Below are 15,263 nucleotides of genomic sequence, written 5' to 3'. Positions count from 1 at the left end.
ATAATAAATATAATTACTTAAACGAAGTACGTTACGATTCGATGAAAATAACGACCTGTAGCATGATGATCCTCCAATCCGGCGGGCGCCCTCTCCTCGCTTGTAGCTGTGCTCGCCGTCTCGCACCCGCTCGAGATACTTCCATTTTCGTCGGACGACTCGCGGTTCAAAGCGTCGAGGAGCCGCGCGAGCCTCCAGCTGTCCTGATCCTGCCAACTTCGCGCCACGTTCTCCAACGTCCTCAACTCGTCCAGGATCCTTTGTTGCTCTATCTCCTCGGCGACGATGTCCTCCTCGATGGCGGACAGTTTCGGCGCGCTTTTCGACCTCTCGAGGGGGGGCCGGTAATTCTGACCCCCCGTGCTCAGAAGCAACTTTCGCCGCGGCAACGAAGGGTTCTCGTACAGAGCGTTTGCTAGCGACAACCTGCGGGAAATCGAGCGTTGGTTAAATCGTATCGAAGACGCATTGCAACAGGTTAACAGGAGGAAGGAGGAGGTGGCACGGATCCGTGGCGCTCGCGCGAGCGCCCGGCCTGAATCGTGACTCGTCGCGGGGCGATCGTGATCCACGAACGGAGCGCGACCCAAATTGCCTCGCTCGCCGAGAGAGGTCACGGCCTTACGGTAGCTGTTCGCCGCCTGCTTCGAGCAGCCTGCACGCCATTTCTCCCGTTATCGCGCTTATTCCTCCATTCTCTTCTTTCGCGGAATGGAAACAAGTGGTTTACAAATTAAATTTCCATGAGAATATATATATATATATTATTCCAGGAGGACGTTAAATTTGAAAATTTCTTACTTACTTGCTTAATTTTAACGCGTTAACGTTTCGTGGAAATTATTAGACACACGTTGGAACGCTAATGGGACACTAACCAAGTTAAAACGAGACGTTTAGCAGCGGGTAATTTCCTCCGTCACTATTGCATTATCACCCGTGATATTTTCACTCGAAAAATGAGGAAATTTCGTTCTCCGATCCACGCTTAATTTCGAGTCTTTTTCATTTTTGCGAGAAAAATAGAAAAAATGGATTACCTAGCATTTTGTCTGGAGACCTTGTCCCGTCTGAATTCCAGGAGCGCCTGCTGCAGCCTGGCGTTCAAGGTCGAGGCGAGCCTCCTGGCGGTGGACTCCTTGCTGCAGAGGGCGGCGTGGCACCTGAGCTCGGGCCTCAGCCTTCGCCCCTCGTGCCTGTACACCCAGACGAACAGGCGCGGGTGGGAAGCAGGCGCGGTGCAATAGGTGACCCTGTGCGCCCAGTACTCCGTCAGCCCGTGATCCTTGGTCGTCGCGGTCAAACCGCCGTTCGTGACCGTCAGCCTCATCGACACGTCCGGCCTGCTGCTGGTAACGTAATTGCGCCATAACGTCGACACGGGTTTCTCCACGCAGCCCTCGCCTAGACATCGATATCGACCAATTGATAAATTGGAAATAATACACGTTTTCGTCGCGAAAAATGTATCGTTCATTTTTTTTTATAATTGAAAGAGAAAAAAATTTGTAGCCAATTATACGTATAATAGTTCGACAATTTTAGAAAATTTGTCGACGATAATTTCTTCTTCTGCGAAATTGTAATGGAAATCATTTGGCATTGCGTTTGGTATTTTTTGAGACTAGAAATGATCGTAATTGAACAAATTATAGTGGAAAATTTTCGCCGCTGATTCGAATATATTTGTAGATAATAGATTTGTAGATAAAGAGAGACCAGTCGATATTGATCTTTCTTGTCCAACTGTGGAAATTTTTCGACGATAAATGTATCTCTAAACGATATTTCTAGAGAAGATTGTAAGAGAAAAAAAATTTTGAAACGAGTCGTAATTGATGTGATAATTGTAGAATTAATATCGACACCGTTTAAAACGTATTTATTTTATTTCATCGTTAGACAATTGCGAGAGCGGAAAAAAGTTTGAGATCACCTGCGACGACGATAAATTCGATAAATTTTTGAGTTAATGGTTCTATTATATTAGAGATCTCATTGTACTTAACTATTTACACTATTGCACGTTGCAACTAGTTTTCAATTATGATAATAATCCCACCACAATCGCGTAACTATTACCGCATCGCTATTATTATTCGATGTTTCTGTGGTGTATTATTTAAGAGTGGCATCACCGAGTAACAGTAATCGAGACAAAAGAGATACGCGCACACGAGTTTCACCGCTCGTTTCCGCGTACAATTACACGTGGTACAACTACACGCTACACAATACCTATTACTTGTATTACACAGCTCGAAACAAAGTGGTCCCTCCCCCTCACGGACTAAACAGACGCGATCTACATAAATTCGCATAATTTCGAAGAATTTATTTTATGTAATAATGAAACTGTCTCAAATTCGAACCGTTTATTCACAATATATTAAGTTGCGCCACGTGAAATCACCAATATTGGAATAAATAACGATCAACTTGTTTAAACTCTACTTAATCTAATTAATATTTTGTCCTCTTACATTTCCTTTGTGTAATAAGCTCTCTTGTATTAGTTTTAACTGTTCTTTGAGAAGCGTATAAATTTAAGCCAAAGTACATCGAAATATAGGTTAGCTTTCGGAGAGACGATTCTATCGAGGAATGTTTAGTGATGGTTTTAAAAATTCGAACGTAGAAATCTTGAAAACGAGCGAAAGAAGATGGATTGAAAGGCAGTGAAAACAAGAATTAGACATAAAGCTCAAAAAAGTCCATTTTTGAATAGAATAAATTAAAAGTGATAAAAAGTGGATGCTATACGACGATCTGGTTAGATACTAATGAAAATCCTAAACACATGTCTGAAAAGGCGACGATGGTCTGTAAAGGGAATAATTCGTTATTCTTTTCCTAGACGAGGAGATACCGTAACAGCGACATCCTACTGCCGAAAAATTAATTAGTCGATAGATCACCAGTACTCGCCAGATATTTTACCGACCGATCCTCGCTTGTTTCGTCGTTTTCGGAAAAATAAAATATTCGACACTCGAGAAGCCGTAAAATATCACGGTATTTGAAAAATTTTCTTCACGCTTTTCTTTTATAAAAATGAAATATTTTGACAGTTGTGGAAAAAAATTAATCGAATAAAATCGAAGCCAATGGCTCGTATTTCGATCGAATAAAAATTATAGTTTCGAAAACGTATATCGTTTTTCTTCCGACCAACAAAAACCGTAATTTCACGAACTAATAAATCAGCAGAGTAATAAAATTGACACCATTAAAAAAACTCGATTTAAAAAAAAAGATCGATATATTGTTCACCTGCTCCTCTTCCACCATTCCTTCCCATTCCACTCCTTCTCTTTCTTCCATCGATCTTCCCAACTCTAACTGTATCCCCGTTTCCTGCATCTCTAAATTGGTAACGGCGATCCAACGGCGAATCGAACTGTATCGAAGGTCAGGATGTGTCTGTCCCTCGATTTAGTTCCAACCGTGTGTGTATATTCCGCGCGCGTATAGAGCCTGGAATGTCCAGCCATACGCTGGTAACGGCCGTTTCTTTCCGCGTCGCGTCTTGGCAAAACTTCGAAAAGAAATTACGCACGTATTTTCCCGTTCCACTTTTAACTTTCGCGTTAACACGTGAAATTCGTTGGCATCTTTGAAAAAAAAAAAAAAAGAGGAAAAGAACGAAATAAAGAAATGTTTGCGATGATCGATGAGGGTATCGAAAGTTTATTGATTTTTCTCGTTCCTTTTTCTCGATATAAGCGGACGATATCCGAGACAATGATTCGGTGGAAATAAATATGCGAAAAATTCTCGTGTGTCAAACTCGTCGGCTCGTTTGAATAAAATAATGGTGATCACATCCGCGATTAACTCGTTACTTGTTTACAGTTTTGGAGAGAATGTTTATTTATAATCCGACGTAGCTTTCTCGAGAAAAGTGTCACGAGCCAAAAATAGAAGAGTAAATAATTGGTCAAATGTTTCGTAGAGATGGGATACGTTCGATCGAAATTTTATTCGAGAATTTATAATGACCTTGCAAAATTCGTATGGCTAAGGTCAATAAACTTGGATTAAGAACAGTTTGTTGAATCTATCTATCTAGTTGAAAAAAGATCCCGTTCGTTGATTTGAAAAGGGAAGAACGAAAAGGAAGAAAATCACGCTTGAAAGAAAATGTATTCGTATATAAAAATTCCTCTTTGTGAAATATACATATATATATATAATGCGATGCACATAATAATTATTCGTTCAAATTTGTTAATTAAATTATTATCCGCGTTTTACTTTTTACTAATTAAACTGCTAATTAAATTACTGGTAAATATGGAACAATTATTTCATATTGTTATAATTAGATTCTACACGCGCGACTTATCTTTATTATCGGCAATGTATCAAATTGATTGAAAAAAAAAAAAAAGGAAAAAAAGAAATGAATTAATTTAAATCAGGCGTAGAAGAAATAATCAAAGTTGACGATTGTTGTAAAAGAAATCTCGCGTGATTTATTTACTCCTCGTAATTACCAATTATGTAAATGATCGATTATTTTTCAAAAGACTGAGATAATTTGTGAATATTAATCGAATACGATTCGTTTAAAATACGTTTAAACGACTTTCACGCAGAATTCCTATAAAATAAAAAATTTGTCTTATTATGCAAAAATTTTTTTAAATCTAAAATTATCCTGATCATAAAAGTCTATAAAAAAAAAACCGGCTTGCACGATATCGTTTTTTTCTCTTAAAAAGATTAACCAAATTACTTATATCTCTTTATCTCTCACTCGAGGATATATTTCGTATTTATATTGTAATCAAGCAGATAGTTATTTTTTTTTATTATTATTATTACATTATTTTAGAATTCTTTGGAATATCATGTAACGTAATTAAAGTTTCAAAATCGTTCCCAATCATCAATTTCATACGATCGATACGTTAATCGTCGGTTTCGTTATACAACGATTATTACTTCACTGAGCAGATTTTATAATTTAAGGGGAAAAAAAATTAAATATTTCATAATATAAAATTGCTTTAATATTTAAATCGATTTTTGATCATTTATCATCGATGCGCACTTTTTCCTTAACAATAATAGAGATTATTTGAAGAAGAAGAAAAAGATGCGATTAAAGCGTTATTATTCGAGGAAACAACGTTTCACAGTTACTAGAAATTGCGAGAGTAGAGAAGTTATCGAGACAGTCTCAGCCAGTTGAATACAATCGATAAAAGTGAACCGTGTGAATGATCGTAAAATTCCACCGTTATTAATTGGCCTGTTCTCACAATCAGATTACCGGGTTAAACAAGATTTTAATTTTTCCCTCGTTTTCCCTTGAATTGTGTTGGATGCAAATTTTTTGAATCGTGCCAATCAAATCAGCAAGTATCGTTACGATAATTTGCATCTAATTTTCTCTAATAGGAGACAGACATATTATATCGCGTTTAATCTGAAATGTAATGACATATCGCGTCGTACGACTTACAATGAATTTGCGTGATTAAAAATTTCTGAAGAATCGTTCTGTTTCTGTCAAATTCGAATCAAAATAAAAAATTAAACGTTCAACAAATATGAAACTGGATTTTTTCTTCTTCTTTTCCTTTTTGGATCGAGATGAAAGAAGTTCGATGAATCTTTTCATTCTCTTTTCTATGTAGCTACACAGGAAACGATCGTTTGAGTACGTAAATAAAAAAATTTCCCGTAAAATAAAATATTTTGAAGATTTGTATTCCAATCCGATCGCCATTCTCTTTTCACTTGAAACGTTCTCTAAACATTTCTCGACACATACTCGATAAATTCCAACTTTTCCACGAGCACTTGTCCACACACTAATTTACGTTATTTAATCTTCTATATTCGATATATCGATACGAACGAGAGAAAGCAGCGACTCGTTGACAATGATCGTCACGATTCAATGACACGAGAAATGTGTACGCCCGGTACATATCGAATCGCGAGCGGAAAAACGGGCGATCTGGAACGGACGCGGAACAGGAAACAACGAGAGAGGGAGGTTCGAACAGAGTCCAGGTTCGAGAACGAGCAAAACTGTAGATGCACGGTCGCCAGCCCGTAACACGTTCGATATTATCCAATTAAAAGTAATACCGTCCATTTTTCTTCCGTTAGGCCGTCCGCCATATTGCCAGACCCGGTCGATCAAGAGATTTCCATAGAAAATGAGAGGCGGAATGCGACACTGCTCCCCCTGCATGGTATAGTTTCACCGCGCTCCTCTCCTAGTTAGCGGCTCGCGCAGGAAATGAAAAGTTTCGAGCGAGTTTGCTCGGACCCATTGTTGCCGGCTGGATGCCAATCCAGGCCTCCAGGTTCAATTGGGGAGCCGAGGTAACGAACCTCCACGATCGATCGATAATGCAGATGCATGGGATTGATGCGACGAGGCCGTTTTAATGGAATTCTTCTTTAAACGATCGCGTTTTTCTTCTACGTTCATTCTTTCGTTACGAAATCGAGAGATTCTAACGATATATCATCGTGGATAGGAATTTTTAATGGAGAAATTAATCTTAAAAAATGATTTTAATTGCGCGATATATGTATATATATAGTGAATTTTTTTCCCCTAGATTCTATCGTTTGATATTTTGTTTTGTTCGAACGAAACACGTGTCGTTACGAAACGGTTGTGTGAAATTTTTGCATCTTTTTTTTTTTCCTCTCTTTTGCCCTACTATTTGCACCCAGCGGAAATTCCAAATAAAAGTAGGCGCATACCTTCGTACCGATTGCACGGAATGAAGGAAATACGAGGATAATTTATCACGATATATCGCGTTATTTCCAATAAGAAAATAGAGAAGGAAACAGAAGAATCTTAACGAATGTTAGCGAAAAGAGTATTTTTATATTAAAAATGAAATCAATTTGCAAAATTAGTGTGGCAGATATTTAGAAACCGGTTGAAAGGAGATCGAAAGGAGAAAAAAAGGCCTTGGAAGTCTTTGCTCACGAGGTATTAAAATAATAATAAGTCAAATAAAAATTATAAGAGGTCGAAGATGACGATATTTGGCTAGATCTATTTGCATTCTTCTCGAGAATGACGCGAAGGTGAACAAGAACGAAAACTCGTATCAAAACTGGAAACTATTTGAAGGAGATTCGAGGAAGAGAAGCAGCAGGAATATCATTCTAGAAACTTCCTTCTTACGTATTTTTTTTACACACTCTTCCGAGACGAAACGCATACACGATCGATAGATCCCTCGTATATATTAATTAACGTATTTATTCCTTCGATTGAAGATTATTCAAATGTCGCTTGTATCATTATCAACTGGAATAAAAACTTTCAAATTATACACGTATTTAAATACGGGAATTAATTTATTCTCGTCACGTATCGTTATTGTAAACAAGCGACAATACTTGACCTTCATCTTTTAAGTACGCTAAGTCAACGAGAGGTTAAAAATAAAAATAAAAAGAAAGGAAAGTTAACTCCTACTCGTGCCTCAAAAATTCACGATGATACATGAAAATATCTTAAAATCTTAAAATCTAGAATCCTATCGATTCCACGCAAAAAAAATCTGTTTAAAGAAGAAACCTAACCTAATCTAACTCTCCACTGTAGAAAGATAAAAATACGAGAGAAACGGGAATCGCGTTGAACGATTGTTTTCGAGAGTTCAACGAACGAAAAATCGTTCTAAATGTCGCGATAATTGCTCGCCTGATAAGTCGATGTTTAATCTCTTCATACTATTATTCCACGTAGCCTGGGGGGAGGGGGGAGAAGGTATCGATGCGCATTGCATTCCTTTCGTTGCGAGAGAACGGAATCTCGATCGTAAACGGGTCGTAAAACGCGAGGGGAAATAAAAAGAAAAAAGAGAGAGAGAGAGAGAGAGAAAGGAAGGAAAAGAAATTAGGCAAAATGTCAACGCGAATTTCCCCAGGAGCGACGCGTGGTGAGAGATTAAAAAAGAAAGAAGCATTGCGCGGTGCAACGACCGGACATAGGCGTATGCGGAGGGGGGCTCCTACTTTCTCTGCATACCTTCGCCTCGGACTGGGTCGGCCTTAATCATCGTGAACGCCATTATTACGGTACGTTTATTCGCAACCGCCTTATTTCGCCCGCGATTAATTAATTCCCGACATTTTTCCTAATTCCTTCCCCAAACTCGCGCGTTTTTATCACGATCTCTCTGATCTTCTTTTAGAAATCCTAGAGATTTTTTCCTTAGTCTCGATCGAAGTGCTGCAACACTCGTCTTGACAAGTCGGCAGAAAAAAAAGAATAAATAAATAAGCTTGATGATTGATGATTGGAACGAAGTGCATGTGGAATGTTGTTACATAAGTTGTTTTTTTTTCGCTAAACAATTCATTAACGGAATAAAAAGTAAAGTAAGTAAAATTTAATTCGCGGTAAACGAGGCAGTTCGAAAAGAAAACACGCTCGATGTAAAGAAACGGTCTAATTTTTCGAGAGAACGAGGCCGGGGAAAAATCTTGCGACAATAAATGGGTGAAAAAACGGAAAAACCGATACAATGAGTCAATTTTTTATTTTAAGAACTCGTTTACGTAACCAAATCGATACGGTATTCTTAGAAACGATTGGTATAGTCATTTTACGAGCCATTACGGTTATCGTTCAGATAGACGAGGAAGAAGTCGAAATTAACGAAATTGTTTCATATATATATATATATATATATATATATACAACCTGTTAAATTTGCTACATCCGACACCAATCTCTCGAAACATTTAACGGCGATTAAAAGATAATCAATCGAGTGAAAAAAAAACTCGAATCGGCCGCTTGTATCGCGTATCATATCTCGAATGCAATTACGACCCCTTTTACGAGACTCGGCTGGTGGCCGCTTTCGATACGCGGCGGCAAAGTTTAACGATAAACGGGCGAAAAGTCGAATTTATATTTATAGCCATATATATATATATCTTCTTTTTCAGGTGGCCGTTCCCGGTACTATAATGGATCCAACGTATGATTGCGCCAGTTAACCTTGCGCTCGACCAGGCTAACTGCAAGAAGTATTGCGCACTTCCGGCTGCTCGCTCGTCGCGTGTCTCGCGAGCTTCAGAAATATGCGCGCGCCTCCTCTCTACACAATCTTTAATTGCCGTTTCGTGAACAGGGAAGGGAGGGGGCAAGAGAGAGTGGTAGGGATGGTGGATCGCACGATTATTTCATCCGTGCCAGGTCGACGAGGTCTTTAAAGGAATCGATCTCTCCATGTTTATATCTATTTCGTCGACCAAGCTATTTATTTGTCCAGGCAATCGTAACGAATACCAATTCGAGACTGTTCGCCTTGGAACAGTTTAAAAAGAGGAAAAAAAGGAAAATGATACGCGATTGGTTGATCGTCGACGAGGGACGAATGAAACGCGGGCGAATTTTTATGGTCGAAACGAAGCGAAGAATAAAAAAGATTTGATTCGCTCACCTTTGGCCCATCCAGTGAGAACGTTCCCAAGATAAGCGACTTTGTAGCAGGGGTCGTATTCGGTGATCGAGGCATTGCCACGATGCCTCCTCCAAAGCCTGCCGAGCCCCCTCTTCAAGGACCTGAGCGTCTTCTGGCCGAATTCTTTCCCGCCGGTCGGATTCTGCGCAGTGCCCTCCACGCTGTTCTCCTCCTCGATGGGATCCGCGACCACGTCGCCCATCGTTTTCATCCTTTTCTCTCCCCAATATATCTCTCTATCTCTCTCTCTCTCCCCGTTCCACGCACGCGTCTACTCCGCTACTCTGCGCACAGACACGTGGAACGATACATAACAAAGGAAGCGCGCGCCGTTTGAACAGGCTGATGGCGGTCGTTGCGGAAAATCGCTACATGCGCGACTTTTCGTGCAACCGAAAGAGGAGGAGGAGGAGAAAAAGAAGAAGAAGAAGAAGAAGGAAGGAGAAGAAGAGGAAGAAGCGAATATCGCGCGAAGGAGAGGGAGATTGCAAAGGAGAGCTCTCGACCTTTCAGGGTCCTGTGGCGGCGGCGGCTGCCGCTGCTGCTTCGAGTTATCCAACACAACCAGGTGGATGAGCTCTATCGAGGTCACGACCGGTGCCGGTGATCGAGAGAGCTTGTGAAACTCGAATAAATCTCTCTCTCTGTGCGATGCCGAGTCCCCCCCCCCCCGCCGTTCCGAGATTACTATACTACCACTACAACGGCGGCGCACAACCACCGACCACCGGCCCGTTGTGTTTCCACACCTCAAGGCCGACCTCTGCCAGTTATTCTCACGTACGATGGCGGAGAAGAGGTGGTTCTCACGAAAAACCGGAGATATCTTCCGGAATATTCCTCCTTCCGCCCCTTCCCGCCGAGGATAAGCACGACCAACAATGTCCTCCTCTTCGCCCGTTCCTGAAACAGAGAGATGTTCAAAATTTCTTTGATTTAGGGGGATACGTTTCTTCGTATAAATGTACACACAACGGAGAAGATAGTTGGTTGTATGTACTGTTATATTGGAGGTGGTCGAGGTAGGAGGTCAAGACTGGTTACGAGTTATTTTTAATGCTCGTCTCCCAAAGTGTAAGTCTTAAAAAAAAAGAAAAAGAACTTTGCATACGCTTTCTTTAAGTGTAATGCAATAAAGGAGAGAAGAAGCTTAGTCACGGTTGATAATTATAAAATGATCGTAACTATCTCCTGCATTGAACGTTAACGGTAATTATATCGTTGGCAATATTTTCCAATTTTTCTCGAAACGTAAATGAATATACTGTTCGAGTTAGGCGAACAGGTGCGAAACCGGTATACCGTTCGGGAAATACATTAACACGTGTGTGTATATATATATATATATAACTCTCCTCTTCCATAACTTCGCGAAATTATTTATAAATCGGATGATCGTCACTTCTGAAGTATAAAAATATTCTTATACGATCAAAATATTCGTACGAAAAGGAAAAAAGTCGTTTTGAATCTTCGACATCTTGTAACAGGATTTCGAGGATTCCGTCACGGTTTAAAGAGGCAGATAATTCTTCGATGCACGTGGGAAAAACACGTGCTGCAGTTTCGAACATCGTATTATGGAGAAATCTACGACGTTGCCATTGTATCAATTCCATGTGTTGTAGGGGCACAGAAGAATGAGGGAAAAGTGAAAAGCATAGGTTAGGTCCGAGTTACTGTCTATTTTCACATGCTTTTTTATTTCTACTATACTGTTCGTATAAAATCAGAGAATTCTAATGTATCGGTGTAAGGTAAAAATTTCTCATAATATGTTTAGGCTAATTATGATTTATAGCGATAATAATTGTACGAACAAGCTAGACTTTGACCAAGATATATGAATATTGTATCGAGATAATTAATAGTTTCGAAAATATTTCAACTTCCAGTCTTGGATGATTATCCTAACGTGACTTCATAAATAAAAATAACTTTTATGATTTTGAATATTCAAATTATAGCTCTTCCACTACTATGTAGGTGTAGGTTAGAATTGTCAACAAAGCGTTTGAAGTGGAGATAGGCGGTCCTAGCGAAGGACCCCTCTTGCTCCTCTGCCGTCCCGCGTGACTTCTTTTCAGCAGTAAACATTATCCGGATCCAAAGTTATTCTTTCAACGAAACGTATGCAAGAGTGCGACCGAAGCACGTGTCACGCAACATTCTACGTCAATAATGTGAAAAGAAGCTTTTCCTCCTTTACATATTTATTTGTGTTAATAACGAAACATGCTTCTCACAACTTCGCCCACTGTCAATAACAGGACAACGGCGTAATACAATTTTACCGACCGACCTTCTAGTACGTTCTGCGTCGAAACATCGTTAAGCACGTTGGCCCGATTTGGAAACACATGGAACGATAAGCACGTGCTAAACGATTCAACGATTAAAAAATGATCTGTTGTTTTCACATTCGAAACACATATATCTGTGCAACAAATATTCCCAGACAATTGCCCCTATCTCCATTCAAACAAATTGAAAAATGATGATCAGTTGACGAAAATTTTCCACCGTGTAAATAACAGGAGTGCGCATGCTTCGTGTGCATCCACCATGTTGCACGGACTAACCTCACCTTTCGACGACTGATCGATGTTCTAAATTACAAGGATTATAATCGTAATCGTAAAAATGTATCGTAGAATTTTTTCAACGTTTTTTCCTACTCCACATTCCTACTTGCGTAACAAGTCGAAATTCGAAATCGGATGGCAACCGTTGCGTCAATTTTTTTCCATGAAAATTCGATCTAGGCGATAATTCGTAAAATAAGCACGTTACAATTGAAATAAACGTCCAAGTTGGCGAAATTTATTACATCCACACGGTATAGACGTAATTCGCGCGTAATGCGTTAGAAGAAAGACACGGTGAAAGTATAATTTAACGCACCGGTGAATATACGTACACAATTGAAAGTTCTCGAATAAGGGTTCTCGAAAATGAGTTCGTTCGATTATATCGTAGATCTGGAATTTTACTTATTACCCGATAATAATTTTAATAGCGTTATCTTAACCCGTTATCGCACTGAATATTATCTTGGCCAGAAGAATTAAATAAGACGATCGTGAATAATAATAGAAGTGAAAATTTTCCTAATCTCAAATAATCGGAACGAGAGGATCCGATATAGATTACGCGGATTGCACAGAGAAGATACGCGTTAAGTGAGTTTACGAAATTTCGTTAACCGCTAAATAAAAGGATTGCAAGGATGGAGCGTAAAAGTTGGTACACGGTTTGCTGAATTTCGAGCCCAAGGCTCTTCTCTTGGTCTTCAACGGACTCGACCGAACCTTACTAATCGCCTGTGTTTTTTGCCCGCTTAACTTATCTTACCGGAAATTACGGGCTTCCAACGGAAGTCTTGCGGTCGGTCTACCAGTAGGAAACGTTGGCCAAGAATCGAATTCTCGTGTTTGGAAACGTTATTATTAAAACTTCACCTATCCCTCGAAATTCGAAAACTCGAATGCTTTTCTCCGCAAAGATACAATAAAGAGGAACGAAATCGTGGAAATTGTTCATTGCAGAATCGAATCTCGCCTCGTATAGTTTTTTCCTCTGAAACGACGAGGAGGATAACGACAATTATTTCGAGGGAGGGGAGGGAAAAAGACTCGTAGAATAAGATTACATTCGTCACTCGTTACTTCGAATGGAACACCGAGCTCAACTCATCGGCGAGGAATGGGATCACCGTGGCCGCTTTCAGCCGTAGAAACTGGAGTGTTGTTAAACAGGGGATAATCGCAGTCACTTAAAGTCAATGCTGTGCAAAAAGATGGCAGGTGTAGCTTTTACAATGGGACAAAAATAGAACGCTTGGATTGCCATACAATGACATTCAACAATTACGTAAGACTTGTTTCATCAAGTGTTACTGTATAACCAATAATTGCTCATACCGATACCAATAATATATATATATATATATGCATGCAACGAAACATAACGAATTCTATAAAACAACGAAATATCGTATCATCATTTTCTAAACATAAAAAATGGTTTAAAATACGCGCAAGAAAAGGCACGTGCGCGCAGTTGTGACTTTTCAAGGTCCCCTTTTATTCAACCTCTTTGGAATAATAAAATGTATAAGATTTTTTTATTTTTTATTTTTTTCTTTTTTCCTTACTAAAATTGTCTTGTCGTCCAATTTAACGTTCCGGCTTGTTCCATGAAAAGCATCGATTGTCGCGCTATTTCTAAAAGTGTTCTTTAACGACTTATATAACTTAACGATCCTCTCTCGAGCGGCGTATGAATATTTATAGGAACAAGTATATCAAAATATCACCCGGTGTAGGAGAAAAGGGGTATTTATTAAAATTACGCGATAAATAATAATTCGGTAAGAGGTATTGCAGTGTTCTCTCGAAATTTCGATATAATCGAAAACGTATCGACGTATTCGAAGTATCGGAGAAGCAACAAAGAAACAAACAGTTATGATATCATCGTTTAAAATAGAGTCACAATAAAAAAAACCGTGTAATACACGCGAGATAAAATTTTGTTTTTTTTTTTATCAAACTTTCTGGAATTTTTTGTCAATTCCTCCCACCTGAAAAAAAGGATTTGAAGATTAGGAAAAATTTTCAAAGAATTTCCGCCCCGATCGATCTGATCCAATCAATCGGAAGCTTATCGGTTTTCTTTCAATCGTAAACAATCGAATTAAGAAAAAATACATATATATTTTAATCGATCGATACCGATGATAAATGATATATATTTAGCATCTTTAGAAGGAAATCTAATTGTTTATAATCGAACTATTGTATTCGATCAAGATTGATAATATAGTAAAAGAAATACGATAATTGCAGTGGCCTCGTGTCGTTGGAAAATTATTAATGGAACTAGTTCGTACAAAGATAATAATAATAATAAACAACAACAATAATAATAATAGTAATGAAAAAGAAAAGAAAAGGAGATCTATCGAAACGAAGTTAATGGAAAAGTTCAATTGACCATTATTAGCATAAGTAACGCGAGTTTAAAATGCAAGAGTTAATTGCATATTCAAACGAATATTATTCGTTATACGTAATATGATAATGCAAAAAAAAAAAAAAAAAAAAAAAGAAAAAAGTGTATTTGCATAGAGATTATCCAAGTCTCGAATTATTATCATTCGAATATAATAATTCGAATTGCTTCAGTTTGTAATTTACCATCAGCTTTTGAGGTATTGATCGTTTGAAGAACAAGATTCAATTAGAAATTTCCACGTTTATGACACGTATACTTCTCAGTTTAAGGTTATATATTGTCTGTACTATTGTTAATTCAGCGCAATAATTGAATTCGTATAATTGTTATTACGTTTTATATATATATATATATAGTTGAAAAAGTTATTCAAAGAGGCACGAAACGCGTTGAAGACAAGTGTCGAAGACTCGATCGGTAATTACAGGCAACGAGTCGCAAAATCAATTTGCTAAGATTTTCATCGTCGATTGTACAAACACTTGAACGCTTTCAACCGTTATTATAAAAACACGACGATTATTATCCGAATAAAATTACTTTATCTTATCCGTGATAACGCGTTTCCGCGTACCCTTATTTCTTTTTTTTTTAAATAATTGCAATTCTTTTTCTCGAGAAAAAAACCCTGTCAATCATCCTTCTTATTTATTTATTAGATTATCGAGGAAGAAGAAAAATCGTTATCAACGGATAGGAAAAACATTTGTCAACAATGTTCTTTCTTTCATTTATTATTTGCTCGCTCCTTGTTAAGTTCGTTTGGAATCA

General features: G+C 38.5%; 1 protein-coding gene across 17 annotated transcripts in view; it reads right to left on the bottom strand.

Annotated features, from left to right (window-relative positions):
* LOC108001483 (uncharacterized) overlaps positions 1-15,263 on the bottom strand; it is a 39,912-nt gene that overhangs the window by 2,324 nt on the left and 22,325 nt on the right. For 6 of the 17 annotated variants that reach the window (XM_062080571.1, XM_062080574.1, XM_062080576.1 and 3 more), the window contains exons 2-4: positions 9,453-10,376; positions 1,041-1,404; positions 56-426 (exon numbers count right to left, since the gene is read on the bottom strand). In XM_062080571.1, coding sequence (XP_061936555.1) covers positions 56-426; positions 1,041-1,404; positions 9,453-9,684 — 967 coding nt within the window. In that variant the 5' untranslated portion in view covers positions 9,685-10,376. Of the gene's footprint in view, positions 1-55; positions 427-1,040; positions 1,405-3,273; positions 6,087-9,452; positions 10,377-10,445; positions 10,550-15,263 lie in introns of those variants that run through there. The other 11 variants (XM_017062499.3, XM_062080584.1, XM_017062497.3 and 8 more) reach the window with 4 other exon arrangements.

The sequence above is a fragment of the Apis cerana genome, linkage group LG10 (genome assembly GCF_029169275.1).
Source record: "Apis cerana isolate GH-2021 linkage group LG10, AcerK_1.0, whole genome shotgun sequence".
In the NCBI taxonomy this organism is placed as follows: domain Eukaryota; kingdom Metazoa; phylum Arthropoda; class Insecta; order Hymenoptera; family Apidae; genus Apis; species Apis cerana.
This window is presented reverse-complemented; position numbering and strand designations above follow the sequence as displayed.